A 27,894-nucleotide genomic window follows, 5' to 3' on the forward strand; every position below is an offset into this window, starting at 1 on the left:
CTTTGCTTCTGTTTGTGTCCCCTACAGTTCCATTGCCAGATGATTGTAGGTGCCTGTGGTATTCTGATCTTTCCCTTGCGCTTAGTCGTAATCATGTTGCGTCTTTTCCATGTCTACAACCGAGCTCGAGTCGCTCTCATAGTTTGATTCGTCCTTGCTGTAGGGTTTTTTTCTCCTCTTGTTGGGTGGGTTTTCTTCTGCCCCCCTTCCAATTTGAAGGTTCTTGAACATGTCGGTCATCCATTTTTGTATCTCCTGTTTCAGTTCTTTTATCATTTCTTGTTTCATCTCTTGCGCCTCGTTGCTCAGAGTCTTGGGTACCGGTGCTTCGCCTCTTGGTTTCAGTTTTGCTCGGTATGCCGGTTTCTCACTGTTTTTTCTTTCCGTTTGCGTCTGGAGCGCGTTCCTGAGTTGCCGGATTTCGTTTCTCATGGTGGCCATTTCATCCTTCATCTTCTCCACCTCAGCTTCTTTCCTTCCAAGATGGGCCCGTAGCCTCCTTGTTTCTTCAGTTGGGCCTTTTCCCATGGTTGCCGTCGTCATCGTTGCCGCTGCTGCCCACGGGCTGGCTGGTAGCTGCGGAGAGTCCTCTTCTGTATACTTCTTTCGGATGACTTCATTGCGTCGTGTCTCGGGTGGCGGCTGCCACTTCCTTTCCTTTCTCTCTTCTCCCTCCTTTCGTTGACTCATTCCTTGCTGGTGGCTACCTGCTTGGAACCTCGCCTTGTACTTTTGCTTGCATTCTTTGTCCCCGGTGACGTGTTCTCCCCCGCATAGTACGCATCTGGGGACGCACATGTGGTTTTCTTTAGGCTGCCTCTTGCCGCACCTCTGACAAGCTTTTACGTCTGGAAATGGACAAACGTCGATCCTGTGCCCCGGTTTCATGCAGCTGTAACACACTTGTCTCGTGGGGACATACGGATTTACCGAGATAATCGTGCCCATGCCGTAGACTACCTTGGGTAGTCTGTCTCCAATGAAAGTCAGCAGAGCTGTCTTTGATCTTCCCATCATTCTCGTCTGAACGATCCTGTTACTGTCGTTCCTGGTGTCGAGAAACTCCATAAGCTCCTCTTCTTTGGTGCCTGCCGATATTCCGTGGATGACTCCCTTTATGGTACCGTCCATGACGACGTGTGTGTTGAACTCGTGGAGCCTCCCACGTAAGCGGAGTCTTGTGATCTTCTTGATTTCCTCGGCGGTGTCCGTTCTCGCCGTGCTGATCACGACGATGTTGGAGCCGTATCTGATGTAAGCAGTGAAGTCGTTCTTTCCGCAGATATGTGGTTTTCCAACCTCGGTAATAATCGCTATTCCGAGCTCGATGCTTCCTACCTGCCCGAGCGCTAGTCCTTGGTTGGGTCTGAGGGTGATCTCGATTTCGTTGGCTGGTATGGGCGTCGTTCGACGTCTAACAGGCGGCCGCGTGTCAATCTGAGAAGCGCCGATCCGCTTCTTGTTGAGCTTCTTCTTCGTTCCACACGCGTACGCCCATCCAAGTTCCGAGTGTGTTTTCGCACAATGTAGGGGTGCCGCGATAGCCGCGGGTGAAGCCCCTTTGTTGCAGAGACTTGTCAGGTCAGCCTCGGGGTCCCGGGCGTCCTCGGAGAGCTCCGCGAAGCTGTTCGATGTCTCGAGATCAGTCTCCACGGGCTCGAGGACGCCACTCGAGGCTGAGTGGTCTAGTGCATGAGTATCTTGGGGCTTCATGCTTTCCATCGTCCCGCGAGCTGCAGGAGTCGCATCCGCAGCCCCGGCGAGGGCACCGAGCTGAGAAGCCGGCTGTTCTTCGGCATTGAGAGCTCGGCTGCGACTCCGCAGCCGCGATGCGAATGGCGAGTTCAGCTGCGTCGACCGGCCGTTGCCGGTCATCGCGGAACCTCAGCAGGGACGGGGTCGGCGCTGCCCAAGTTGTCGACGCATGGGCTCCAGACCACGACGGATGCCCTCGCACGAAACACAAAGTCCCCGACAGATCTGGGTCCCAAAATATCAAAAACTGTAGACAAGCAAGATTTGCTAGTCCACAGTCTTGATGGAAGAGGAAGTTACGTTGAGAGAACAGAGAAATAACAATAAAGGAAGAGGGCGTTACGTTAAAAACTCGGAATTAGCAGAAAGAAAGGAAGAAGTTGTCCACAGTAAACCAAAGAAACCACCTCAAGTACGAAAGTTAAGGTAGTTAAGTTCTTTTTCAGTTAATGCCACTGATGGTGCACTGACACGAGTCTCTCCTTTTCTTTTATGGTCATTGCCTCGTATATTTCCCTTGATGTCTTCTCACGGTACCTTCGAAGGACCCTTGTCTCTGTAAGTTTTGGCTTGCAGTGACAGTCTCTTACGTGCACTGCAAGATGCCCCGATGGTGTTGAATTGAGTGACGCAGCGTGTTCACGTAACCTGGTGTTCACACACCGGCCAGATTGACCAACATATACTCTGCCACAGGTGAAAGGTATTTCATATGTAACCTGGCTTTGGCAAGGTTATATATATATGTTTGCTTGTGCCTCTGGCCGCATTCTTTGCGACGGTCTTGTGGGGAATTTATCACAGGACAAAGCTTCTTTAGCTTGTCTGGTGCTGAAAAGACGACAGGGGTGTCATACCTGGCAGCCACCTTTTTCATGTTGTGTGATACCCGGTGAATGTAGGGTATTACAGCCGGGCGTTGTCCTTTGTTCTTGGCTTTTTCTCTCTGTCTGCGGATGTTGATCATTCTTTCTACTACATCGTACAAGGTGGTACTTGGATAACCAGAGGTCTTGAGTCGGTTTATCTGTGTCTCGAAGCTCTGTCTTGCCGTGTGGTCACATGACTTTTTTAGGGCTGCGCTAACAGAGTTTTTGATTATAGCCATTTTAATGAGTTTTGAATGGGAGGACTCATATTGGAGTATATGTTTTCTTGAGCGTGGCATGTACATCCAGCAAGTGTGGTTTTGTTGGAATATCATCTGTAGATCAAGAAATTGAAGGCTATTGCCTGTCGGTAGCTCGTGTGTAAAGGTGAGTCCTTGTGCGTTTTTAGTGAAGATTGAACGTATATTGTTGATTTGTTGCTCGTTATTTACATCAGGTCTGTTTTTTAGTAGCACGAGATAATCGTCCACATATCTGTATATTCTTGACACCTGGGTGTTTGATATCCGCTGGGCGATGGCCCGATCGCATTTGGATAAGAAGATGTCGCATAACACTGGTGCTACACATGATCCAATGCAAATTCCTTTCTTTTGCAGGTAAGTATTCCCGTTGAATGAGACGACTGTGGATGCTAGGTAGAATGTCAGTAACTCCAAGAATGACTCAAGATATACGCCAGATTTGTTTTGGAAGGGCGCTGTACCATTTTCTTCGATACACTCTTTTACAGCTACGAACAGTCGGTCATGAGGTATTGAATAAAATAAATCTTCCACGTCAAGGGAAAAACCATATTGTACTATTATGTTGTCATTTTTTAGATCGTGTATAACTTGTTCTGAGTTTGAGATCAAGAACGGATCTTCCAGGCGGAGGTTTGATGACTGACTAAATAGGAACCTTGACATAGCTCCTTGCCAAGAACCTTTTTCAGTTACGACTACACGGAAGGGACATTCCACTGTGTGTGTTTTAGCCGTAAAGAACACATCCAAAACATCTTTCTTGGATGCGGTAATTTGCTTTTTCAGATTTGTTAACTCAAGCTTGTTGTTGTTGATGTTGATGTTTGGTTGAAATCCGGACATGTTAAGAACAAGATAATAAGACCTAGAGTGGTCGATTATTTCAAAACACACAATTTGAATCTCCTAGTTTCAGATAAGGAAGGGGGATTTGTCGTATGCCATACAAAAGAACTTCAACCATTTGCCAGATATAAAGATTAAAAAAGTGAAAGCTAAAGCACTTCAACTGTGCTTCAAGCTTGAGTTAACAAATCTGAAAAAGCAAATTACCGCATCCAAGAAAGATGTTTTGGATGTGTCCTTTACGGCTAAAACACACAAAGTGGAATGTCCCTTCCGTGTAGTCGTAACTGAAAAAGGTTCTTGGCAAGGAGCTATGTCAATGTTCCTATTTAGTCAGTTATCAAATTTCCGCCTGGAAGATCCGTTCTTGATCTCAAACTCAGAACAAGTTATACACGATCTAAAAAATGACAACATAATAGTACAATATGGTTTTTCCCTTGACGAGGAAGATTTATTTTATTCAATAACTCATGACCAACTGTTCGTAGCTGTAAAAGAGTGTATCGAAGAAAATGGTACAGTGCCCTTCCAAAACAAATCTGGCGTACATCTTGAGTCATTCTTGGAGTTACTGACATTCTACCTAGCATCCACAGTCGTCTCATTCAACGGGAATACTTACCTGCAAAAGAAAGGAATTTGCATTGGATCATGTGTAGCACCAGTGTTATGCGACATCTTCTTATCCAAATGCGATCGGGCCATCGCCCAGCGGATATCAAACACCCAGGTGTCAAAAATATACAGATATGCGGACGATTATCTCGTGCTACTAAAAAACAGACCTGATGTAAATAACGAGCAACAAATCAACAATATACGTTCAATCTTCACTGAAAACGCACAAGGACTCACCTTTACACATGAGCTACCGACAGGCAATAGCCTTCAATTTCTTGATCTACAGATGATATTCCAACAAAACCACACTTGCTGGATGTACATGCCACGCTCAAGAAAACATATACTCCAATATGAGTCCTCCCATTCGAAACTCATTAAAATGGCTATAATCAAAAACTCTATTAGCGCAGGCCTGAAAAAGTCATGTGACCACACGGCAAGACAGAGCTTCGAGACAGAGATAAACCGACTCAAGACCTCTGGTTATCCAAGTACCACCTTGTACGATGTAGTAGAAAGAATGATCAACATCCGCAGACAGAGAGAAAAAGCCAAGAACAAAGGACAACGCCCGGCTGTAATACCCTACATTCACCGGGTATCACACAACATGAAAAAGGTGGCTGCCAGGTATGACACCCCTGTCGTCTTTTCAGCACCAGACAAGCTAAAGAAGCTTTGTCCTGTGATAAATTCCCCACAAGACCGTCGCAAAGAATGCGGCCAGAGGCACAAGCAAACATATATACCTTGCCAAAGCCAGGTTATATATGAAATACCTTTCACCTGTGGCAGAGTATATGTTGGTCAATCTGGCCGGTGTGTGAACACCAGGTTACGTGAACACGCTGCGTCACTCAATTCAACACCATCGGGGCATCTTGCAGTGCACGTAAGAGACTGTCACTGCAAGCCAAAACTTACAGAGACAAGGGTCCTTCGAAGGTACCGTGAGAAGACATCAAGGGAAATATACGAGGCAATGACCATAAAAGAAAAGGAGAACTCGTGTGTCAGTGCACCATCAGTGGCATTAACTGAAAAAGAACTTAACTACCTTAACTTTCCTACTTGAGGTGGTTCCTTTGGTTTACTGTGGACAACTTCTTCCTTTCTTTCTGCTAATTCCGAGTTTTTAATGTAACGCCCTCTTCCTTTATTGTTATCTCTCTGTTCTCTCAACGTAACTGCCTCTTCCATCAAGACAATTTCATTTTGGGAATTTTTTCATACCGAAAAGAAAGACGAGAAAGAAACGCTACCTCTTTCTCGTCTTCTCTGTGATTATTAAAACGACAGTTGTGAGTTAGCGCTTGTACCGTCAGTTTGTTTTTGACCTTCGCGCTATTTCTTTCGAAAATGCATATCCAACTAGCCCACCTTAATATTTTAGTCGCGTTTATATCCGGTTGAAAATAGTATAACATAGACAAGGCTTCTACATCTATTGAAGGAGCTTTTTCAGACGAACTGGTGCTCCTACTTTGCTTGAGGTATTTGACGATCTCGGTGGTTTTACAGAGCCGGGCGGGAGAGAAAAGTAGGACTTTGCATTGATGTCTCTTACGAGCATCGCGATGGTCTACATCGAACATAGAGATCATATCGAGGAAAAGGCCCAGCATCTTTTTTATGCTTTGCTCTCATAAATGCAAAAGCTGGTAAAACATCATTTGCAATGACAATATTTAGTGTCCTTTTGCTTTATTTCCGCAGAAACAACCGGCGAAACTCATTGTATCAGAAACAAATCACGCTGACGAACAGTTGAACAAAGGCAAAGCGTAGATGCAAAGCGAGCGCGCTTCGCCTCGTTCTGTATCTCGGGACCGACGATGTCAGCGTCCGCATTGAATCCCCCCTCTCTCCGCTGCTGTCTGCCCCGCTTACCTCAAACTAGACGTGGTAACCGAAGTCACATTTTTCCCTCACTGCCTTCCAAATTTATCACGGCTGGAGAACTGCGGTGGGTTGCTAACTCCAGAGAACAAATTTATTTACTATATAAAAACATAAATCTCGGGACGCACTGCAATATCCTGAGTCATTACCCACCTCAATTTTTGCGTCTCTTCTTTCAGCTAACGTTCAAAATCGAGAGTGAAGTCGCACCTGCCGCCATAACAACCATAACGCGCAGAAAGAAATATGAACGAGGAAAGGATAAAATACGAGGTCCCATGGTGTTGTGAAAGTAACGAGTGTACAAATTATATTATAGAATATTTTTGTGTTGCCGCAAGGGAGCGGTTCCTTGTGCTTCGCTATTTGACGAGCTCGGCGGTCCTACGAGGACACATATATTGGAGAGAGGTAGAAATTTTCTTACGACTCTTGTTACGAAAGAGGTTGGGTGTGTCACTCAAGTCTAAACACACACGTTCAAGAGTTCCTTCTTTCTTTTTTTTTTTCCTCTTTGTTTTCAGAACAACTAGGCACGAGACCCCAAGGATTAGTAGGCCACTTCACTAAGCGAAGCTATGGAATGTTGGGGGTGCCTAATTTTCTGTTAGGCACACAGAAACTCCCCACTTTGAACTTCTTTGATGCTAACTTCGGGAAACCGATAATCCGCAGTGCAAACAAAAACAACTTATCGGGGTGCCCAAGACATCGCTTTTGACCGCGTTGTAGATTATCATTTGCGTGGGCCAGAGTTTGAAAGGAATCGCGATCGTTGAGGCGTTTGCTATGCGTCGCTGCAAACATAACATATGCACCACCTTCATGAGCATATCTCGAAAGGAGGTTCATTTTCAACGCCCGGAACGTTTGGCCGCCGTTTCCTCTGCGTGGCGTTACCAGTCAGCTTTGGAGATAGCGAGATTCAGCAGGCCGTTTTTCTCCTCCGTATCGGTATCCTCAAAGAACGTGTCGCAACTGAGCATGCACGCCTCCAGTCTTTTCTGCATAGTTCAAGGTCTTGTGGCGGATGACGCAGAGCTAAACTGGCGCTTAGCGGGTTGCGGGAACGATCTGCTGAAACTCCTTATTCTCCTCACTCTATTCTTCCGAACTACCTTTCCCATCCCGGCCCTTTCATTCTCCCTTCTTTCTTGCCCTCGTCCAGTTTGCCTTGCAAAAATACGTTTCGAAGTCGAAGTAAATAAATATTGTTGCAGTTCAGGGTTGCCTTCCGGCGCTTTGGCCTTTTAGCAACTTCATTATCCGGTGTTCAGCGTTTCGATGTTTGTTATTTTGATAATGCGAAGTTTTCAACTCAACAAATCACCTCTATTCACCAAGAAAAAAAACATATTTTAGGACAAACTTTATTATTCTGAGTTGATAAACATCCGCCGGTGACAAAAATACTAAATTGGTTACAACTGAAAAACTCAGGTGATTCGAAATATTCTATTCGGCCTGGGTAAAACCAAAACACTCCAGTCGGTGACTGTTCCCGCCCTAGCGACGGCTAGTTTCTTCGAAACGCCTTCTCTGTAGAAGTTTGTGAAACATTTTATCTCGTCAATTCTCCATCCTTCCAGTGCCTATTCAGTAGTCGGTGTGGTTCTTGGAAGACAACGTCAACAACATTAGTGTCGTCCGGAACCATTGACATTAGAAACGCGCCTCTTCGCTTGGGGAACTTAGATGCGTTGATTGTTATTTGTTCCTTTTGCCTACAACAGACCATTCAAAAACTCGCCTTCTGGGTGCCACCAACGTCTGTGAAGCGCGTTCGAGCGTGTGCAATAGCTCTCTAGGCCAAAAGATTGTACACTGATTATGCGTTCACAGGCATTTTTGGTCGGGATAGATGCTCCCACGAGAAGAGCGTATGAGATATGTGAATAGAATTGGAAATGTTCTTGTCCAATCGCATTTTTCTTCCTCTGTTATCAACGCTTTTTAGCATCATCACGAGACGTTCAATCATAATAAACTAGTGTTTAAAAAAATAAGCATCAAAAACATGCACCGACGTTTTGCTCAAAAATAAACACCGGAAAAAACATACTTTAATTATTACCATGTCACCATGTTGGGATATTTGTGAATTTCCAGAAGAACAGCGAGTTATCACCCTCCCCTAAGAATACCCTGACTACAGAGCATTCGACCCGGTTTTCCCCGCGTCAAATTGCGGTGACCACGAACCGTACGGAGCTCACAGAACGTCCGTGAAAAATATAAAGGAGGAAAACAACGATCTACTCTGTGCGCGTTTCATCCCCGACTTCCACGACCCCAAGGCGGAAGGACGTTTGTGTGAAAGATAACGATAAAATAAAATTTTGCGTCAGACAAAAAAAAAAAAAAAGTACAAACAAGCACAACGCATTGACGGATCACGAGGTTGTGGAACACCTCGCGGTCCGCTTGCCATAGGATGGTTGTCTTCGACCCATAGATCCAAGGTGAATTGGCCACGTGCGAAAACACGGAGACCTATCCACCGAGAACCAGGAAAGCGAGACACGCACGCTTACGCCTCGGCGTGCACAATGAAACAGGATACGGGCGCGGAATACGGCCGCAGAAGAACACCTTACGGCGAGCCTCGCACGGTCGCGGCTTGAGGACCACCTTCGCTCCTCTCGCTAACAAAACCATCCGGGCTGGAACACGATGGCTCGATTTTACCAGGAACCTCAACGTGCGAAGCTTCCACACACTGTCGCTTACGAGTATTCTCAATCAGGCACTTCTTTAGCTTTCGCTTGCCGTAGGAAGCCTGCTTTCGACCCATGACGCCAGAGGCGAACGCAACACTTCCGAACGGCAAATATTCGAACGCACCAAACGCCAAGCGCCGCAGCGTTGAACTGAACCGCGTTCGCTGCCGCTCGAACGAAAGAAAATCGCGTATGAATACAAAAAAAATGTGTGCACCGAACTCAAACTAAATGTAAACATTTTCGACGGACATCCGTCTGGTTAGGAATGATTAATAAATCTTCAACTTAGAAACTCTAACCAAGCTTTATTAAAAAGCAAAAATCCCGACGTTTCGGAACCAACTCGGTCCCTTGATCACGGGTGACTGTTTTTGTCCCGCGGAACGGCCTGCCCACGAACCCGAACACCCCCGGGTGTTTTCTGGATTATCCCTCAGGGATTGTCCGGTCAATTTTTCTCTTCAAGGAAACGATGACGTCGCATTGTCATTGGCTTTAGACTCATGTTCCACAGAGTATCCGCATTTTTTTATTATTTCGTGCACGAGTAATCGAATTTTAAAGCGAGCTCGAACTGCTCTGCAAAAAACAAATTTTTTTGTTGGCAACACTGACCGACGAAAGAGCCCGACGTCACATCAGGGATAGAGAGCGTAGGAAGTGCGTTGTGTATGCTGACCACGGCCGATTCTCATGCGGACTTAGGATTGTTTTTCATTCTTCGCTGAATTTTGCGGTTCATGGATGGGAGGAGACTTTTGTTGTGCGGTTGGGTGTCATAACCAACGATCTGTGGACAAGAATGTCACCTTCCACACGTTCCCGCAAGAGAAAGCGCGGCGAGCAAGATGGGTGACTGCAGTACGCAGGGAAAACTGGGCTCCTACAAAGAGTTCACGCTTGTGCAGCGAGCACTTTTCAGTCGAGAGCTACGAGATCAGCTCAAGACTCGCGAGAGAATTCGGGCTTGGACAGAAGGCTCCAAAACTGAAGCCTGACGCTGTACCGACGATCTTCGGCTACGTCGTCGCGCCACCAACCCCTCACCGTGGAGCCTTCGCGAAGAGGAGACGCAAAGAGGCAAGTTTCAGAATCTGGATTTTAAAATCGCTTGATATTTTCTCTGCATCCCGACTGCACTACGACGGGCCGGCCCGTTTTGGCTCGTGTCTCTCGAGCTCCAATGCGCTAGGGGTCTGATTTTGGTCTCCGTGAAAGCGAACGAGATATAAGCTGGCACGCACAAGAGCTATAGCTGCCAGTTTGAACTAAACGCGCTAAAATATCGTTCACTGACACGTTGTCTGCCGACACGAGCGTAGAAGAGTTGACCATAAATAACTCCTGGAGAAGGCGAACGAAAGGGCAAATACAAATCTCCAAGAACAAATGACTAATGCCAGGCCAAGAAAAAAGAAAAAGAACCAGGCAGATTCTGTTAGTCGCGCACCAGTCACCTAGCTATTGTTGATTTGTATGTCTCATTTGTCTCCTCGTTGCCCTTTCCAACAATTATTTATCGTTTATTACTATCGTCATTTGTCCTAGAACATATGTCTGCTGGTTCACGAAGGACGTACTAGACGACCCGTACTTCGTTTGTAAATGTCACTTTGTTTTCCTACCTCACGTAAGCTGATATCCACTGGTAGATAAATAAGCACTCATTGTGAACCTGTCTCCCGGATTGTCACCAGGTGAGATGTTCTCACCAGATTATTGCCTCAGTGTCCGTGTAACGACGAGTACACCACATGTTTTTCCCAAATCATTGAGACTATCGATAGGAAATGTGCTTCTGTCAAATGCTTGTGCCGCATTTACACGCTGCTCGTGCGAAATCTTCCTGTACTGGCAATTTCTGAAATGGCCGAATCTTTCCGTACTGGCAATTTCTTAAATGGCCAAATCTTTCTGTATTGGCTATTTCTGAAAGGGTCAAATCTTCTCGTACTGTAAATTTGTGAAGTGGTGAATTTGCTCTATATTTTGAGAACCTAGAGAACACGCAATTTTTGCAATTGTGGCGAATGTATTGGTTGAGTGATTTTGATTTGCCGCAATTACGTGGGAATATCAGAAAAAGTGGTGTGACATGAGACGTTATTCACGAACACAGACTGTTGATGAAGCCATCGCTGCAAGCACATCGATGGACGTTGACAGTGTGGTCCTGGATCAAGATCCAGATCCTCAACCAGCTGGAGAGGAAAGCCCTGATCCAGAGGGGGAACAGTCTCCTATGGACATCTGTGAACCTCCACTAGCAGCTGCACCGGGTCCAGAAAAGGTGTCCGTCTTCGTCCAAACGGAGGGTGTCCAAGTGTGCACACAATCAGTGCAGACGAAGAAGAAAGCCAAGAGCATAGGTGAGGGAATCTGTTTTGATTATCTCGTATCTAGACTGAGTTTAGTAAATGCATATTAAAAAGAAACCAGTTAATTTGTTCAGTGGGTTCTGTACAATATCGAGGAAGGTATAAACATACTGCAAAAACGGTTCGGAACATGAGATTTTGTTTAATTTTCTTATTGAAACTTGTATCTGTTCACCATATATGCGCATGAGTTTATGCACTAGGATAAATAAGAATCTCAGCTTTTTTTTTTTTTCAAAGTTTGCAAAAATATTTTGTTTAAAACTGCCAGAAAAAAAAATATTCTGGGCTATTTGCTTTCGAGGTGTAGAAGGCTTGTTGTCTCTTGTAATACCTAGCAATTGCATATCATCGCAGGAACTCAAACGTTTGAAAACACCGTCAGCAAAGAAGTGCAAACTGAGGCCCCCCCACACCAACAAAACAGTCCAAGCACATCTGAGCCCATGCTGGTGGAGTCTGCTGAAACAAACGGTGACAGCTCCGACTCTGATGAGTAAGTATGTTTGTGGACTGAAATTAGGTCCCAATCACTTCCGGCAAATGCAGCACTTAGAAAACTTTCTTTTTAGTAATGCCGTCCTTTCTCATGGTGAAAAAACCTTTCTATATAAGCGTGGTCCTTAGTTTGCTTTTCTCTTTATGCTTTACCTTGCTGTAAATTGCAACAGAAAATGAAAGGCCCACCTTGATTCTTTCATTCTGACCATGTAATTCAATGTAACCTTTCGTATCTGGGAGCGTCGTCCTACCACCTTGAAGCCAGTTCAGTGCTTTAATACTTTTTAGTATTTACGGCGGCGGGGGGGGGGGGGGATGGGGGGGAGGGGAGGGGAGGGGATGGGAGGGAAGGGAAGGGGGGGAGGGGAGGGGTATGCCCAGGTATACAGGTTGCTAGCCACGCTCTAAGAAAAGACAGAGCACTGTAGGTTAGGAATTGCGTCCTTCAAGCTTTAGGAATTGAAACATTGGACTATAGAGATTGCAAGGAAAGTTTGTGTGCAGCATCAGGGGAATTCTACATTGACTAATTTTAATTTCATTTAAAACAATGCTGTGTCTAAAGGTACGTCGGACGTATCGGGATCCCAGTCTAAAGATACGTCGGACGTGCCCGGGACACGGAGTCTGTAGGCGTAGCCGCGATTTGCATTTGGGGTGTTCGGGGCACCAAGTAGTATGCCGTATCCGTCGCCGACCCCGAGCTTAGCGGACTAAACTGACGAGTTTCGAGAGCAATGTTTGAAAGAGAGTACGAAACTAATGAAACGTCAACCTTCGCGTGCCGTTTCTTGCCATTTCCTTTGCTGGTATTCAAAGTTTTTTTTCATACAGATGTGTGAAGCACGCATTGTGTGAAAAAGGATTGGCGGGTCACGGCTCCTGCCTACCGATTTTTGCGCTTGTATGGTGCGTTCCTTTACATACACCTACTGACGTATAAAATCGACAAGGAGCGAGCACTGCCGAGTAGCTTTCGGTTTTTTCTCCATTAATGACCCTGGAAATGCAAAACTGGAGGCCCTTGCATAACTTTGCTTGGGAGGGAGAGCCAGAGCTTGGTAGCTCTTGGGAGGAGCATACTTTTGTGATGCTCCGTTCGTCTAAGGAGTGGTTGTGGTCCACCAGAGCGATTCTTTCTCCCATAGTCCAGGAGGGACGTGGGAGGGCCTTAAGTATACAGGCTAGGGAGGCGAAGCAAGGCCACCTGTCTATGGAGAGACAGGTGCCAGAGCTCGATGGCTTGTGGCTACTCTAACTGGATTGGAATGGATCGATTTGTAACAAGCTTGAGTTGATAGAACCTTTTTTTTTATCCTAGTCGTAAATGCAAGTACGAGAAAACGCGACTTGCGAGTATGGGGCGGGTGCATCCGACGGACCGGTGGCCATTCACCGGCTACGTCCGACGTATCTTTAGGCTCTGGGATCCAGCTACGTCCGACGTATCTTTAGACACAGCGTTGAAACAAACATTCCTCAATGGTAGACTTCTGGGTGTGACTTGAAAATTTGTCACTTTATATGTGAAACTAATAAAGGGAATATGGTACACCCCCACAAAAGTAATCAGAATTGATTTAGACCCCGTGGGTACCCTAACGCACTACCAAAATCACAGTTCCATGGAGCCTACACTGTGAAAAACTTCTCTCAGAATATAGGTACCTCGATACAAACATGCAACTAGAGGACCCATGTGTTAGCACCTATTGCCTCAAAATTTATGAATCAGTGGACTTCTCGATATGAGCCTTGGCGGCACTGATAATTCCTCAAACTATGCATGTATTTGCAGAGATCCTCTGGGCCTTCTTCAGGAGGACCCAAAAGACACAAACTACTACCCGGACTCATCAGAGGATAAAGAGTTGAGTAAAATAGAAAAAAAAAACTAATAGAGACTTTTCCCCCTGTTTTTGGTTTATTTTAACCATTGATTGTTTCTTTTTTTTATTTGAAGTGTTCTAGAAACGGAGTCGACACCATCAGGAGACCACACGTCTGTGAACAAGTACATTGTATTTGAGACCTGCCTTGAGAAGCTCCTGAAGCGCTGCCCTCAATGCTTGTCCATGGAAACCGAAGTTGCCTTCCGCTGCGTCGGATCTATGGTCCAGGCTACCGTCACCTGCAGCGCTGGCCACATCAGCAATTGGGAGAGCCAGCCCAGGTGTCATGGCAAACCAGTCGGCAACATCCTGATCTGTTCTGCCATCGTCTTCAGTGGAGGCAGCCCAACCAAGGTGCTCCGCCTCTTTGACATCATGGGCGTCGCAAGCATTCGGTCCACCCAATTCTACGAGTACCAGAGGTGCTATCTGCTGCCAGCAGTGACAGATGTAAGTTGCTTGAATCGTGTTAACTTTCAGACTAGGAGTCTGTAGGCAGATAATTATAAAGGCTGGTACCATGGCTGTTTTGTGTTGTTGTCTCTCCTGTTTGCTTTCCTAATTAATTGCTATAAACATTCTTGAGTCTTTGAACAAGGTCCTGTCTTTTCGCAACAGGTATGGAGAGCTGAACAACAAGCTCTCATCGACAGCCTGAGAGGGCGCCCGCTACGGCTGGCTGGTGATGGTCGGTCTGATTCTCCAGGCTTTTCTGCCCTTTATGGAACATACTCCCTGCTCGAGACGACCGTCAACCGCATCATCCACCTGGAACTCGTGAAAGTGAGCGTTGAGGTTTTATATTTATTTACTAGATACAAGTTATCTTTCTCATAGACCTCGGTGCTAATTTTCTTGTTATTTTCAAAAGTCACGAGTGTGCTCCTTTGTTTCATTTACACTTTCCCCTGTTTATGTTCTTTCATTACGATATTGATTGTCTTGCACTTACTCCGGATTGTCATGAGAAGCGGACAATTTTAACGAGTTTCAAAGAAAAGGGACAAACAAAAGTTATACAATTGCTGGCAAGGACCAGAAAGATACTCAACAGTCCAAACAGAAACCCTAGCAGCAGAAACGAAAAGTATGGAAAACCATAAAGCTGGCGAAGCCGGCAAAATGTAAGAGAGGCAAGCAGCCAAGATAGCTACTGTCGTTGTGGCTAAAAAGATGCATATGTGTTTGTAGTTACATGAAAGCGACAGGAGGTTCATCAACTCCAGGTCGCACATTAATTGAAGTAAATAGGCCACCATTTTTATGGGCGCATGTGGTGTACATCAAGTCCTGAGTGGAGCCAGCGCCACACACACAACAAAGAAGAATGCGTCCTTTGGGGTATCAGTGCTCTTATGGCTTGGGACCACCATCATGCAAGGCATGTAGAGTAGGGACCAGAGATTCGGTGGCAAAACGGAGATGGATCGGCAATATAAAATGTTAGATGGATAGACCTAGCATGAGTATTGTTTCCGGATGTCGGTGTTATGGGTTTTTCTTGTTCATTCAAGGAACTTAACTGATAGTTTTGTTCAGCAGACTGCAGCTGTCAGACTGCAGCTGTGTAGCAGCGTTCTATCTTGTCCATTTGTCTACTTTCCATCAGCACACGTTTTTCCATCGGGAACTTATCCCAGCTCACCTGCCTCCTTTTCAGCTTAGCAACCCTGCTTAGGGCTTCCTCAAAGAGAAAGGTTCTCAACTCAGAATGCAGGCTGGCTTTTGGGAAAAATATTTTAAAGTTCACTACCTGGAGTTTGATGAGCTCGGTTATTCAGAAGCCACTGTTTTCACACATCGCTGGTTCGGGAGCTTTCAGGATGAAAATACATGATGGTTGTCTTTAGCAAAAATCTCCACACCATTAAGCAAGGAAGCTAGATTCTGTTGGTATATTGAGCGGCAGTGACCTAGATTGAGTTCCCCGAACGTCCCCTTCGTACCTGTTGTGGTTTATCTTTTGCCCCGATGTTCACAGAAGGAAGCTCTCTTCTCCTCCTTAGTGACCCTTGTCGTTTCATACACATCCCGACCCTGTTTTCCGACGGGGCAACAGTCGGTTCTAAAAACGTTGAACGCTGGCTTAATAGTTTTTGGTTGTTTTTCAGTCAACTGAAGTGAAATCCAGTTGTCACATGGAGCTGGAGGGACTGGATAGGTCTCTGACCTACTTCGCGAAGGAGGACCTCACTGTGGAGGTGATAGTCACCGACAGGCATATGCAGGTCAGCGCATATATGAAGCGGGAGCACCCCCTCATCCAGCATCGTTTTGATCTGTGGCATGTCAGCAAAGGTAGGCCAAAAAGAAACAACCCTGTTTACCGAACCTATTGATGTTTTAGAAAGTGAAACAGCATCCGCTCCACCAGCTCAGGGGAATGTGTTAAAAAGCCCGACTTAGTGTGATGTGCAATCAGGGAAAAATTAAATGCAGACAGCGGTGCGCGTGCTTCTCGGTACAGGGTCACTTCCAGGCAGCACAGCCTGTACCGAGAGGCACGTGCTCCGCTGTCGGACCTTGCAAGAAAATGAGTGCCTCTTGGTTGTACAGTGTACTAATATTGGAGTCCTGTGTTGTCGGGGTGTATTTGTTTTGAAATCCAGAAGGAATTTTTCAGGGTTTTTTAATTTTTTTCTAGAAATATGCACCCGTATTCACCAGGCGCGACTAACTAGCGCCGTTTTAAGGTTAGTAGCACGACTAAGTAGTCGCGAGATGAACGGGAAATCCCCAAGTAGCGAGCGATTATGTTCTGCGGTATTCACGAGCGCGAAGCGAGCGGGTGACTATCTAGTCAGAACTAACAGGCGGAAGTGACGTAAAAAGATGGGTCATACATATGCATACTTAAATGCCACCGCGTAAATGGGTATTTTATTGTACAAAAACTAAACTTTAAATGTTTATCAGGAGAAAAAAGTTACAATGAGAGACATATCCGAGACAGAGTTTTACAAAGAAAATTTTAAAAACAATGCCAGGGAGAAACACGGAAGCCGCATTGCCAGCGACATAAACAAATATGGAAGCGTCCTTAAATGTTTTTTTTTTCTCGTCGTCCAGCGCCCTGCTGAGATCTCTTTAGCGGTATCTCTGACCGCTGAACATGGCTATTTGCACATTATTTGCTCCTCCAATTCTTTCTAGATGTGTCCCCCAGCGTTCCGAGACAGTAAGTGCTTCGTTAGTGCTGGCGGTCAGCAGTGATACGAGTCGGCCATGGCGCTGAGCCGTCCCACTACACACCGGCTAAACTAGCCCTTCCCCATGACTAAGATTTGTTAGTCGACTTCTTAGTCATGTGGGGCGACTATGCCCTAAACACGGACGGTGGATACCAAGTGCCCACCTAGTGGCGACTATCGCTCGCCATGTGATCATTTTAGTCGATGACGTCAGTAGTCAGTGGTTGAGCAGGCGCTACTCGCGCCTGGTGAATACGGGTGATGGTGTTTTCCAGGATTATATTTAGTGCCAGCATTTATCGGGCCTTATGTTAAAGAAAAGATGACGTGGCATGGGCTACATTATTAAAAACAGCTTAAAAGGATTGAACAAAAGTGGAAGAAGCACACAGGACAAACGTTGACTGCTAACTGGAGGTTTATGGGAAATTCCACATGTGCACAGTACATCGCACATTAATGCGCTTATGTAGTCACAAGGTAAGAGCGGCCTAAATTAAACTCGAACTTTGGCTCGTGTGGACCATAGTTTGTTATTTTTACACGCGTTTCATAACCCTGCATGAGCCAAAGTTCGAGTTTATCTTGTGCCGTTTTTACTTTGTGATTAGATGAGCACGTTCATGCGCGAGTTGCTGTGCACATGGAATTTCCACTAAACCTTCAGTTTACAGTCAGCGTTCCTACTATGTGCTTCCTCCACTTTTGTCCCGTCCTTTTACGCTTCTTTTAATACTCTTGTTCAACCACCAACTAGCCCAGCAATCCACCCTTTTATGGCTTAGGCAAATTTTTCAATCTCTAGGGGACATTTGCCTGGCCCCAATTCTTAGGAAATGCCGCTATCTCGATATGAGAATGAAACGAGACAAGGGGTGGCGGCCCGCAAAAAAAGCAGCCTTGCAGTTTGCTCAGAGCAGAGGGAGTTCCAGATCAACATAAATGAAGCTGTAGACAAAGATTTCATAACCTCATACTGGAAATTATCCTATTGAAGGGCAGTTCGGATTCGGGGCTTCTTGGTTTTCCCCAATTCCGAGAAAAATTCTTTGGTGGTTATTGGCATTTAACGAAAACATGAAACCTTCGTTATTACTCTGCACTGGAGTTATTGATAGCACAAACTACCTTAGGATACTGCGCATCCACCCATTCCACGTTAAGCGCCCGTTCCCAAATTTGTAAGATCCGAGAGAATATGCTCAGTACATTAATATGCAAAATTTATGACCGGAGCAGCGCCCATTTTCACGATTATCTCTAAATTTTGAGTGGGCGCTTGCCGGGTATTTCACAGTAAGTGAACATATTGTAAATGATCACTAAAACATTGAACGAGGGCAAGGCGAGAGCTTTGCCCGGGAGTTTGAAGCCGACTACCTGGCTACTGGTCCCGTATTGCCGACTAAAATAATGGCTGGGGTACCCGAATCGGAGAGACACTGGTTTTCCCTTATATTATTCTTTCAAGGTCGAAATTGTCGCTCCTGCTGAGGCATTTACCATTTCTCATTGGTTTGACTTTTAAGCCCCCCCCCCCCCCCCCCCTTGCTGAACGCAGTGATCTTAATTTTTTCAATGGGGTCGTGGTTTGTGCCACTGATATACGAAGCTGTTATTTATTCAACACCCTTGGACATGATGCTGCATCATTAGAGACCTCACCTGTCACATACTCTGAAAATGGCAGCTAACCGACCAAGAATGTATTGGTGTGCTTAGGTTATAATGAAGGTTGAAGTATTCGCATGGTTCTCTTATCAGTGCCTGAATTAGGCTTGCATTGAAAGTATAAAAGCATATATTTGCAGGCATCAAAAAGAAGATTGTGGCACTGGCCAAGTCACCACGCCACAAGTCCTTGGAGCGATGGTTGGAAACCATCACAAGGCATCTCTACTGGTGTGCTCGCACCAGTAACGGCCAGGGAGACCTCATCCTAGCGAAGTGGACGTCCATCACGCGACACATCTCCGACGTCCACCATCACGTCAACCCACTCCACCCAGCTTGTTTACACGGGAATCTTGCTGATCGGCTCTGGATCGAGGAGGGTGAGTTCTTGAACTGCACATTTTAAAGAACTGGTACACATTCACTAAATTTTTTTAGGGACCGAAACCTTCAAGAAATTGGAGTCGGTTGTGCTCTCGAGTCACCTCCTCCGGGACATCCCCAAACTCTCCTCGGACGAGCAAACCTTTGGGCTGGAGGCTTTTCATGGAGTTCTCGTCCACTTTGCTTCCAAGTCTGTCGGGTACTGTCACGAAGGACTGCTGGCAAGGTGGGTGTTACACTAGCCAAAGCATGAGGACAGCTAATTTATCATGCATTCTTGTCTATTTCAGGACGTACGTCGCAGCGCTGCACTTCAACAGCAACGCAGACAGGAAGATTCGCCAGGCGGACAATGGCGACGACAAGTATGTTCTGAAATTTTCCAGAGGAAGGAAGCAGTGGACGATTGTTCCCGTCAAGGAAGACACAAAGTTTGGTATGTGATCTCAACAAACTCTATATGAACAAAGGATTTATAAGCACTAAGGTGCGTACATACAGACATAATTTATGTGATTTGGAGTTTGCTTAACAGTGTGAAAGTCTACTTTGTGATCGAAAACCTTTTTTCCAATACTGGACCTTTAGGAGCATCAAGCGCAAAGCAAAGTTTGTGGAAGTAACATGTAGCAGAGCGCGTTAGACAAACTAAAGTTCAAACAGAAAGAATAAAACACTTAAAAGGGCGAAGGACAAAGAAGTGCGAGTATCTGTCCTCTCTCCTTTTAAATATTTTTTTTTTTCTTTCTGTTTGAACAAAGTTTGCGGAGTGCCTTGATTGGATATGCACAACGATGACGTTGCGCCGGGCGAGATATTAATCATTAAAGCTTTTTCGCTACTCAGATTCGAGCTGGAAGCCTGGAACACAAACTTGAAATAGAATTCGTTGGAGCGCATGTGGGATGCGCCAATTGGTTGGCATTTTTGATAACACTACGGGTTTTTCGACCCTGAATGTGTCTCGCTAAGTCCGTGATGTTTACTCAAGACAGCCCATTATTTTTTTTTGTGGTGGCCGTAATTACCGTCTTAATACTGCTTGCCCCACAGATCAACGGCCATCTCAGCTCAGCAGAAAACGGGAAAGCAATGCGAGATTTGGCAACGTCTTGCATAGTTGTTGCTTGCATTTTTGCGTTAAAAAAAACGTTTCGCCTGGAGACGTCGCAAATGGCTGTGTTCGGGCGAAAGAGGTAGCTCTGCTCTTAGGAACCGAGAGGGATTGTTTGTCCCTGCACATTGGAATATTACGAAGATGAGTGTATTTCCATGTTTGGGAGAGGGTGAATCTTAGCAGCAAACGTTTGGGACCTCCCTTCGCTACGTCACAGACAAAAAGATCTTTGTGTTTGACGGTTCTAGGGTTCCTGGATTGTTTAAACACAAGAAAAGGCAGATTGCAGTGTGTGTTTGTGGCTATACTCAGTTCCAGCACAAGCCCAGGTGTGGCAGATGCTGCGAGTAGGCGCAGCCAATCCGGTGCCGAGACCATATCACGTGACCCGCCGGTTCTGTGCGGCGGCGCGCGGAGCACATATTCATGACACGTGATTGCAGCATGGCATTGGCTGGGATGGCATGCAGCATCGGCCGCGCCCTACTTATGGTGAACGGAGTATAGTCAAAATAGGGGTGTTTTGTCACGTCTTGACTGAAGAGGTCCAACTTGGCAGTTCTTACAGGCCGGGAACGTCAAGGGGCCATAGTAATTGTCTAAAAATTCTCATGAACATTGTGATACAAATCACATGTTATCATACAACATCTCCCAGGGTACATCACGAAGCTCCTGGCTGGCGTTTTTGAGCGCATTGAAAGGTATCCGACCTTCAAGGCAGCAAGCGCATCACTTTCCAACCGGAAACTGGCGACACTGAGCAGCTCACAAGCAAAGAAGCCAGACCTGGAGAGTGCTGTTGCTGCACATCGTTCACGTTACCGAAGGAAACAACTTGAGTAATGTGTGTTTTGTCAGTTGGCTTCATCGTTTGATCATAATGTAAAAACAGTGCAAAAAATATGTGCTTGTCTGCTTCGTCTGTTTTTTTTTGCACTTTTTTTTACATCATGATCAATACCAACTAACCCAACTCTCGATGTTGCTCCATCTTTACATTGCTGCTTTAGAGCAAGAGCCCTCCCTTTATTTACTTCTCTTATGTTTTTTCCAAGAGTTATTTGTCACAGGTCAAGAAACTATGTTTTGCTAGGCTGCATACCATTGCCATGATACATCTTAACTGCAGCATGCAGCAACACTGGAACATGTTGACTGTCTGCCAAGCAAACATTGATGTTGGCCAAAACAAGTTTTTATCCACAGTTTATGTTGTAGGGTTTTCGTCCGATTCCCCGGGTCCCTGTCTCTGGATGAACGTGACACAGCAAGGCATAGCTCTCGGCAGAAGGGGTGGCATAGCTCTCGGCAGAAGGGGTTTGTTCCACTCACATTTTGCTGGGGGGTTTCGGGATCAGGAGACGTGATCGAGGAAGCCCGGAGGGGGTGTGCCGTCACTGTATGCTGCATGCCGATCGTTCGTGCGGTGCTAGTCCACACCGCATCCTGTGGAGGTCGCCGTCGAGGGTCAAATCTGGGTATAAGTCCGGACCATGTCACCATTACACCGGACCGCACCGCCGGCTCGGGTGACGGCCCGGTGACATGGTCCGGACTTCGACCCCCCGGATTTGATCATCGACGGCGACCTCCACAGGATGTGGTGTGGACTAGCACCGCACGAACGATCGGCATGCAGCATACAGTGGCGGCGCACCCCCTCCAGGCTTCCTCAATCACCTCTCCCGATCCCGAAACCCCCCAGCAAACTGTGAGTGGAATAAACCCCTTCTGCCGAGAGCTATGCGTTTGCTGTGTCACGTTCATCCAGGGACAGGGGCTCAGGGAATGGGACGAGAACCCTTCAATGTTCAGCAAGCAAGGTTTTCAGCAAGCTTTCCGAGTCCCGACAACTCCATATGTCCTGGATTTGATTCACAGTGTTTAATCAGCTTTAGGTGATGATTGAGAGCACACACAAGCATCAAGAGCTCATGCCTCACTAGTGATAAATACATTCTTCCTACCGCAATGCCCTAGTTGGTTGACCAGGAGCAACGTGCTGACCTACAGTTGGTAGATGTCAGCAGAAGGGAGTGGGTGACAATGTGTAGGGTTCAAAAGGCTATGTAAACACAAGAGGTGAAGGTGTTGCAGCTTGGATGTTTTCAGAAGACTGATAATTAGCAAGAACAGTGATGAATGTGTGGGCTTTGCAAACTTTACTGCACATATACGGTTGTGATATGTGTGTATATGTAATGTTGCACTTTCACAACACACTCAAAATAGATTTTTTTATTTTTTTATTTTACGTATACTGCAGGCAGTGGCACTGCCCAAGCAGGGGAGGGTACAGAAGGAGCTTAGTCAATAAATGTTTGACATCAGTACATTCCACAAGGAATGATGGCAAGCAGTTCCATTGTTTTCAGTTGTGTTGGGAAAACATGACTTCTGAAAAAAGGTTAGCTCTGGCATAGTATGGGCATATGACTTTAGAGTGCTTTAGTCGAGCTGATCTTTGTGGCACAGGGGGAAGATAAGCGTCACTTGACAGACCAGATGAATTGTTATACAGTAAGTAAAGAAACTTCAGCCTAAAGATTTGTCAGCGAACGTGGAGTGGTTCGAGCTCAAGCTGCTTTAACAAGTTGGTTACTTATGATGGAGTGCGGTAGTCTGATAGGATGAATCATGCAGCAAGACGTTGGATCTGCTCCACCTCCGCCATGTCTTTTACAAAATATGGGTCCCACACAATAGAGGCATACTCTAAAACTGGGCGAACTAGAGAACAATAAGCTACAAGTTTCACAACCGAGTGGCACCCTTTTGAGTTTTCTTCGAGGAAAGCATAGCTTTCTGAACGCTTTGGCACATATGTTATTGATGTGCTGGTCCCATTTGAGGTTGTTTTTAATGGTTAGACCTAAGTACTTCGCAGAGGAAACTTCTTGAATGCCCTGATTGTCGATATGGTAAATGTAGGAAGGGGGCTTTTTCTTTTGTAGTCAGTGTCATTGAGATGGTTTTAAAGAAGTTAATTTTCATTTTCTGAAGCTCGCACCAGTCCGCAAGTTTACGAAGGTTTTCATTCAATGTAGTCTGACAGGAAGAATTTTTGACAAGAGTATACATTACGCAGTCATCCGTGAACAAGTTTACACTAACGTATTTATCAATATTTTTGGCAATGTTGTTAATATAAATAAAAAAAAGAAGTAGCGATGCGAGCACCCTGTGGTACACGAGACAAAATTTGTAGACCACCAGATTTAGAGGCACCACATTCAACGAATTGAGAGCGGTTTTATAGATACGCCTGTATCCAACAAACCAGCCTATCAGGTTGAACTTTGGTGGACATTAGAGTTGTGGAGCATGATGATTATCTGAAACTATAGTCTAGTGAGTTCAAAGACCATTCAAAGTGGTCCATGTTTCAAACTCGGTCTTTGCACGGTGCGAATGTATGTTGTGTCGCGAAACACCACGGTTACCACCACCGCTTCTCATTTGCAAGATACAGCACGTGCCTTTGATTTTTTGTTTTTTTTGTTTTAGGCCATGTCAAGAAGCTCATTGAGGCTGTTCAGCTTTCATGTGTCAGTACTATTGACTTGTGAAACTTTTGATCAGGTGTTTATTATTGCTGCATGGAAACGTTTCTTGTTGGTTTTTCTTCACGACAGTTACACCGGTCTACCGGTCTACTGGGCTTTCCGTAATGTGACGTGTCAGTTTGACTCAGTGTTGAAGTTTTGGTTTTGCCATAGTTGCTAGTTTTATTTTAACCCTGGCAATATTTTTTGCTGAGTTTTGACTGATGTCTTGTACTGTTGTGTGAAAATGTTTTTGTAATCGCAGACTGTTAGTGAAAACTTCCCTTCGAAGGGGTACTAAAGAGTATTTTTAGTTCGTCAGGGCCATGATATGACCTACGTGCTTCAAGAATTCTGGATATCGAGAAATTATTTTTCTGAGTACCCAAGTTCAATATAAGAAGCATGCTCAAAGCCCATCTGGAGGATGTTTTTTTATGCTCAACTAAGGTGCAACTTAAAGGGGGATACTACAACAAAATTTCGGCGCTTGTTTTTTGGTTTATGTGTGTTTAAAGGAGCAGTATCACATCGAACACACCTTTTCGTGATTCTTGTTAACAAAATCACGAAAAGGAGTTTTAAGACGAATTAAACGATTAGCAAAGAGCACCTGGTGGATGTCGCTAACGCCTCGCTTGTAGTGCCCGTCTAGGAACCTTGACAGGTAGTGACAGTAACTGTCCCTTCCGGCCACAACGAGAGGAGGGGAAGGAGGAACTCGCCTCTCCCGAGAATCCCTTTTGTGTGACCCAGAAGTCGCAATTGTCCCTCTACAAGATCTATAGAAGATTAACCAGGCATTGAAAATTCGTACAAAAGCAGCCGCTTCGGTGGCTGGAACGGCTGGGCCATCCTCTCGACATCAGCCTCGCCATAGCTTTGCTCGTCCCGAGACGAACTACGTCAAGATTGCTTTGGATTTCACGCCCTCTCCACTGGCTGTTCTCCGAGTGCTTGGCAGAGTGGGCCGTTTCTAACGAAAAATAGAGCCACCAGGCTCAAAATACAAATGTGCGATTGTCATTTACGGATATTGTGGATCAGATTCAACCTATTTTTGAACACGTAAGGCATGTTTCAAGTTTTGTTCAAGTATCTCTTTAAAAGTGGGGCAAGAGAGGACTATCCGAGTGCCGCTACACCGGCCTGGTACTAGCTGGGAAACCGCCAACCAACCGCGAAAGGCAACTCTTCAAAGTCACATCGCATACGCGCTTTCAAGCGACCTTTGATTTTTTTGGATTGTAGAAGCACATAGATCATATCAAGGTCATAAAAAAGTTACATCAAAGCCTCTTTAGTTTAACTTGCAGTGTTGTCATATTTTTCTCCACAAATGGCAATTCATGGATAATGCTGCAAGAAAGTAAAGTTACTTGTATTGTTCTTAAAAAACTTCTAGAATGTGATATCTTTATTTTTGTAATATCAGACTGTTCCCATGGCTTTTGGATCCTCCTCCCTGTTTAGTATCTGCTCCTCATGCTCGTTACACTAGAGTTTGGGACATTGTATTTTCTTGAAGTCCTTGTAGGTAAATTTATATTGTGTTTGATTAAAAGAATTATCTGCACCATTATTTGCATCTGCACATTTTTTCTGATTTTGTGGTGTTTTATACTTTGATAGTGTTTGTTTGTATAGCAACTGACAGATTAGCAACTTCACAGAGGAGCATTTAGGTGTCCTCAATGCCACCTCTTCTAGTGTGTAGTCAATGCATTCTTAAAGGCAATGCTTGGACCAGGAAGTTCCAACGGCAAGTTTTTGCCATGCGAGTGATTATAGCCTGCAGGCCGTATTTACCTTTATTTTAATGGACTAAAAATTTTGACCGATAAAGATGTTCGACAAGCTATCTGCAACCAAAAAAGGTCCCGACACATTTCAAAGACTTGCCTATTCCCACGAAAACAGTTGATAACAGGGCAACGGAAACTCCTCTCGTATTTTCCTCAGAATGCAACCCGGCAAGCGGTGGCGATTTGATTTTCTACAGTGGCCCCACACTTAGCTCATAAAGACCCGGTATGCTGTGTACCAAAGCTTTCTAGAGGGGGATCTGTGACCGAATGGGCTAGCGCACACCAGCTCGGAGCACGTGGAGCGAAAGCTCGCGCTGCAGAACCCAGGGATCCTGGGTTCAATTCCCACCCCTGCCTGTTTCGATCTGGATGAGCATCGTACCGGCGTGCGGTCGTGTATCACTACTGCGTGGTGCACGTTACAGACCCCAGGCTAGTGGTTGTACTGCACTGGCTAAATTGCTCATCTACAGCTGGGAGACTCGTCGCCCCTGTGAGGCAGACCAAGTTCTAGGCTGTATAAACACACACACACAACCCAATTTTTTTTTTAAGCTTTCTAGAAGGAAATGGCATTATTACAGAAAGTATTAAAGCTACTATCACATTTTTTCATCATTTTTTGCACCGAGAGTGAAATTAAAACTTGCCTACTACTTTAGTTTCGAGTAACATACCAATATTCCCACAAGTCAAATGTACTTGGTGCTAATTACAAACCTGCTATTGTCTGTTTCCACTGCTGATGGTGTGTAGTGTTCCATCATTCGTGCATGAACTTCCAACAACTCGGTGAAGGCATAAGGCCCAAAATAGTTTGTTGCGAGTGATGCACCCCTCCCGCAGCAGCGGTGTAAAGTAAGGCAGTACCAGGACTGCAAGTTCATTCCAGGTCGGTCCTGTCTTCCTAATTGGGAAATTCGCAAATCCAACAGGTAATGATTGAACAAGAGCTTGGGTCTACCGACCCCTGCAGCTCCTTCAACAAATGTGTCGGCTGCTGGACTTGCAGAACTCCCAATGGTCATGATACATTTTAGTGAGAGCTCTTTTGGCAAGAGCTTTTTAGAAGGGCCAAGAATGATTCTTGCTACTGCAGAACACATGCTGCTGAATCACCTTGCGGTGCTAGCAAACCAAACTGCTGATTGTTCCCTGCCCTTTGTTCATACAGTCACAAATGCCTTGCACAGTTGGGACATGGCAAGTGAAACGATGGAGTAGAAAATCCATTGCCACCTTGCAACCTCCCCAAGACCAATCAGCCAGATTGAGACAATATATATTACCTATCGTGTTCCCTTGTCCTCTCGCCGCACTTCCAACTCCAGTGACCAGTGGAAGTGTGGTCCCATTGCAGAGTTGGGGGGGGGGGGGGGGGCAAAGCCATATGTAACACCCTCCCTTGTTTATAAATAATAAATGTGGAGGATCAACACTGATGGCAGAAAGTGCTTCTGGTCAGCCCGCCAGCCGCCTGTTCTGTGCCTGCGACACACTTGCATGTTTTCAATTTCTCGCTGGCACTGGTGCAGAAGTGAGCAGGCTGTCTGCTTCCTCTTTCGACTACAAGTTGCAACTGGGAGAACCATGATGACTTCGGCTGCGTCTTTGTTTGGCCATCCTCTACAGGACGAATCTTTCTATCAACATTAGAGATAAAATGCAATGTTGCAATGTATATACCATAAAATTGCAATGAAGCAACCACCCAGAACTTAGAGATCATCTTGGAAAGCTGGGAAATGGGTGTTTCTTCCAGGGCAAAAATGAAGAGTACAAAGTACAATGGTACATCAAGCTTCTTAAGTAGCAGGGACATGTGTTGCAATGAAGCAACCACCCAGAACTTAGAGATCATCTTGGAAAGCTGGGAAATGGGTGTTTTTTCAGGGGCAAAAATGAAGAGTACAAAGTAGAATGGTACATCAAACTTCCAAAGTAGCAGGGACATATGCATCAATATTTTAGAATAGTATCTTTTGAGAGACACCAGTGCACAATGAATTTACAGTCTTGATTTCCTGCATAGCAGAACTTGCCCCCCGTCCTTCGTTGCAATAGCCGACAGAGTTGGAAGCGAAGCGACTGAGAACGCCATAAAAGGTCTCCAGCCGTAAAGGTCTGCTCGTCTGCGGAAAATTTAGGGATATCAGAGAAGAGGTGCAGCACGATCTCTAAAACCAAAACGCAACGAATTCACCCTCCACAATTTAGAGCGCATTAAAGCCATCCCCGTGAAAAACAAAACAAAAACACACTGGGTGCATTGGATGGGCTGGCGATGTTTGACATCACACAAGTGCCGCGCGACTGACATCCACCTTGGAAGGACGAGCTCTCCCTGGCCATCACTGGTTGGCAAACCCCGTTTCAGTCACAAACACGAAGAAAGATAAAATGCAGATAC

General features: G+C 45.5%; 1 protein-coding gene across 1 annotated transcript; it reads left to right on the plus strand.

Moving 5' to 3' along the window:
- Positions 1-11,024: 11,024 nt before the first annotated feature.
- Positions 11,025-21,020, plus strand: LOC121833476. The gene is made up of 10 exons (XM_042286805.1): positions 11,025-11,360; positions 11,727-11,865; positions 13,669-13,740; positions 13,834-14,212; positions 14,381-14,545; positions 15,874-16,060; positions 18,765-19,007; positions 19,066-19,237; positions 19,302-19,447; positions 20,787-21,020. The coding sequence occupies exons 1-10, from the start codon at positions 11,087-11,089 to the stop codon at positions 20,972-20,974; spliced, it is 1,965 nt and encodes a 654-aa protein (XP_042142739.1). The 5' UTR covers positions 11,025-11,086; the 3' UTR covers positions 20,975-21,020.
- Positions 21,021-27,894: the final 6,874 nt, after the last annotated feature.

This window comes from Ixodes scapularis, unplaced genomic scaffold (genome assembly GCF_016920785.2).
Source record: "Ixodes scapularis isolate PalLabHiFi unplaced genomic scaffold, ASM1692078v2 PGA_scaffold8__174_contigs__length_109621045, whole genome shotgun sequence".
Lineage (NCBI taxonomy): Eukaryota > Metazoa > Arthropoda > Arachnida > Ixodida > Ixodidae > Ixodes > Ixodes scapularis.

Coding starts and splice junctions, on each gene's coding strand:
- LOC121833476 (XM_042286805.1), top strand. CDS start 11,087: ATGAGACGTTATTCACGAACACAGACTGTTGATGAAGCCATCGCTGCA. Junction 11,866..13,668: donor GACAGCTCCGACTCTGATGA/GTAAGTATGTTT, acceptor ATGTATTTGCAG/AGATCCTCTGGGCCTTCTTC. Junction 14,546..15,873: donor TCCACCTGGAACTCGTGAAA/GTGAGCGTTGAG, acceptor GTTGTTTTTCAG/TCAACTGAAGTGAAATCCAG.